At 38.9% G+C, this 3,803-nt stretch overlaps 1 protein-coding gene across 1 annotated transcript; it reads left to right on the top strand.

Annotated features, from left to right (window-relative positions):
* The first annotated feature begins 2,399 nt into the window (after positions 1-2,399).
* LOC115590386 (trace amine-associated receptor 13c-like) lies at positions 2,400-3,425 on the top strand. The gene has a single exon (XM_030431742.1). It carries the CDS (start codon positions 2,400-2,402, stop codon positions 3,423-3,425), a length of 1,026 nt encoding a protein of 341 aa, XP_030287602.1.
* The last annotated feature ends 378 nt before the right edge of the window (positions 3,426-3,803 follow it).

Genomic DNA, 3,803 nt, shown 5'->3' with positions numbered 1-3,803 from the left:
GATAATAAAATAATGGAAATCAACATAGAAACCAGTCTTTGATTACATATTTTCACTTTACAACCTGTTTCTTTATTGACTTTTACAACTAATAGGGCTTCATCCTATTTGTCCATTCTATTCACTCTACTCTATTTTGAAGATGTGCTGGCTGCACAAGTCTAATTTAAGACACTCACAAATAAATAGTATGGGTATATTATACATTTTCTGAATCATCAGTGTGCCTTGAGTATTGAAATTGTTGAGTTGTGTGTCCCTGGTGTTCTTTCCACAGGGATAAAAGAAAGCACACAGTTTAGGCGGAAATTGTGAGAAAAAACAGATTCAGTACTGGCCTTAAATGAAAGCCTAAAAGGTCCTGTTAGGTTTAAATCTGTTAAGAAATGAGACACGGACACGGAGATTGTCTTTCTAGGCCAAGGGGAAGAGCAGAAGTCAGCACACAAAGTCTGGGCTTCCGAGTTCCAATGAGCTGCTCTCCCCAAGCATCTTTTATTCACCTACAACATGGCGTAAGCGTATATGATTGGCTCTTTGACAGTACATATGAGTCATACAGTTGTTATGCATGATGGAGAAGTACACGTACACACTTTCGGACCTACGGCCTTCAGCATCTATCCTTCACACAAACATTCTTATGATGTCCACCAAATGTGATTCACTCAAAGATGCCATTCGAGGCCTTGTGGTTCACAGTACTTTTCCAGGAGCTCGGTACACTTCCACAAACATATAAAGGAAGACAAGCAGGTTATATCAATGCAAAGCAAGAAACTGATAATATAAGCATAATTTTTCCAACAGTCCCCTTTCCAATGATACCAAGCACCATATTATAGAATATTGATCATATCCCTACCATGAGCCTACACCAGATATACACCAGATTTCAAAACCAGAATTTATCTTAGGGAGTTAGTAACTTCATGAGCAGAAAAAAAGTGATTTCCCTACCACCCCTGCACTGCTATTGTGATTTTTCTAGTACTAGGAGTGTATACCTTGCCAAGAATCAATGATAGCATTTGATGATACCGATCAACCCTCCTGGCTCATGTATTTATGTATCAACCTAATAATCACAATATGCCATGAAAAAAAATAAAAAGCTTTTAAACATCAGCCAAGCAGAATTCATTGATGTTTTGCAGTTGTTGTCATGTTCTTCACAGATCCCTCAAACACACATCCAGCAATTCTCTTGTTGCCTGTTCACCTGTTCTATCCTTTCAAAACATAGTTTTTTTTTCAACCTTTGTGCTGATTTCCATCACAGATCCTTTGGGTCTTTGCTTTACAACCTTGGATTGTGGGTGCTTTATGTGACACCAAAACCAGCTGGTCCATCTACTTGCAAAAAAATAACCTCCAATCTGTCTTGACTCTGCTCTGACAGCTGAATGCTCGCTCACATACAGTTGGACAGGCTAGGATAGTCAACACCACGTCATGTAAAATCTGAATGTGGGATAATCGCTCCTACAGGCCCCTAAAACATCCACTTGAAGTAGCACACAACCCTGCAATGGCGATACATGCCCTCAGCTGAATCCACTCTACCAAGACAATTTTCCCATTTACAGATGTGCTTCTCTGTTGGACTGTTTTGAAGTCACTCTACAGATGTTTGATGTCATGGTCTCCCTAAGCTACAGGCTCCTCTTTATCCCATGGCTACGCTTTGAGGTCAGAGACCTTAGCAGCCCTCAAACTGGGGGTTGACACATCTATGTCACTGTCCAACATATTAATCATGTGCTGCATGACCGGTTCAATCACTCTGTGTATGTGTTGCTGTCATGAGTCTGCTCCATCAGCCTCGTACACATTTTCTACCTCCTGGACAGTGTTATTTGTTACATCCTCAAATACAACACAATTATCTGCCATATATTTCAAGTAAGTGGTTTAAAAGGATCACAAGCTGTCAAACAAGGAAAAGGCGGTAAAACAATTGACATCAGAAGGAACTGTCTTCAAACAGTTACTTGTTAGAATCAAATAAGGATGATAAGTTGAGTTATTGGCTCCGGTTACTCGATCCGTCCATAAATCTCTGAGACTAACACAGGAGCCAGAGGAAGACCAAGCCCACCCCCACATAAAACTGAGATTCAGATTTCAGTCATGAGATCAATATGGATGTGTATCAATCGGACAGTAACTTTATCCCACCTAATCTAACATTGAGTTAGCTAAACACTGTAAATATTTAAACACAACATGATAATGTTTCATGGCTATTTTACATGTATGTTAATAGAAGGCCTTTCATTGGATGGCACAGTGTATCCAGGAATTATTTAGATGGCTTCTGTGTTGCGACATTATTTAAAAGAGAGAGGTTTCAGGATGTTATCTCTGAGGTTTTGGCAAATGTCTTTGAGTTTAGGATGAGTCATGCCTCATTGCCTCCTGAGCAGTTGATGTACTGTGCTCCAGGCAGCAATGCTTCGTGTGTTGCATTACGGTTAGGTTTTTGGACAGATTTTGCCCTCTATTTAGTGTTTGTTTCAGGCATGCTGGTTACCATTTTAGGGAACTCTCTTGTCATTGTGTCAATATGTCATTTCAAACAGTTGCATAGTCCTACCAATGTGCTCATTTTATCTCTTGCTCTGGTTGATCTACTAGTGGCTGTTACGGTGATGCCCTTCAGTGCCACCCGGGCAGTTCATGGCTGCTGGTTCTATGGTGATACGTTCTGTCAACTGCACCTCAGTTTTGAGGTGTTTCTCACCACTCTTTCTATCTTTCATCTAATTTGCATTGCTGTTGACAGACATCAAGCAATATGCAATCCTCTGCATTACTCAAGAAAAATCACAATGTCAGTGGCTGTGATGATGGTATGTGTCAGCTGGGCACTGGCTGCTGTCTATGCATACGGAGTTATTTATTCAAAGGCCAACATGGCAGGGTTAGAGGATATATCAGAATCATTTTGCCTTGGCGGTTGTTTTGTTTTCTTTAACCCACTTTGGGGAATGTTGAGCAGTGCTTTGTGCTTTTTCTTTCCCTGCACTGTAATGGTTTGTCTTTACACTCAAATATTTGTTGTGGCTAAACAGCATGTAAGAAAGATTGGAGATAAGAACAATTGTTTGAATGACAGAGGGAGAGGTGGGTTGATTAAACACTCTGAGAGCAAGGCTGCAAAGACTCTCAGTATTGTGCTTGGTGTATTCATCATTTGTTGGATGCCCTTTTTTATGCAACTAATTATTGATCCCCTCACTGGCTTCCGCATTGATCCTTACCTCTTGGAAGCATTATACTGGTTGAGTTACTTTAATTCAGCGTGTAACCCCATTATTTATGCCTTGTTTTATCCCTCCTTCAAAAAATGTTTTTATTGTATAATCACTCTGAAAATATTTAGCTCAAATTCTTCAACTATGATTCTATCTGTTAAATGACACATCCACACTCAAAAGTATACTGTTTAACATTTTCAAATAGGATATTTTTTAAAGAAGGTGTTAGTCGTGCATTTGCATCAGTGGCAGAAAGGCCTGTTTTCCACTTGTCATTAATAACTATGTATATTTTTAAACAAATCACTGTCTTTATTAGGATATTAATGCAACATGTTGTCTAACAACTTGCTTTATTATTGGGCCATTATGTGTGTCCTCCTGTGTGATAGTTTTATACACTATTGTTCAAATAATGCTTTTTCAGTACTTTAATCTAAAAAACACCTTTATATACACTAACAAGTTCTCTTCTAAATTTCAAATCATATTAAAATAATGCCCCATGATGAATTTACACCTCTACTGATTCAAACAATA

This window comes from Sparus aurata, chromosome 10, assembly GCF_900880675.1.
Source record: "Sparus aurata chromosome 10, fSpaAur1.1, whole genome shotgun sequence".
Taxonomy (NCBI): Eukaryota; Metazoa; Chordata; class Actinopteri; order Spariformes; family Sparidae; genus Sparus; species Sparus aurata.
This window is presented reverse-complemented; position numbering and strand designations above follow the sequence as displayed.

Coding starts and splice junctions, on each gene's coding strand:
- LOC115590386 (XM_030431742.1), top strand. CDS start 2,400: ATGAGTCATGCCTCATTGCCTCCTGAGCAGTTGATGTACTGTGCTCCA.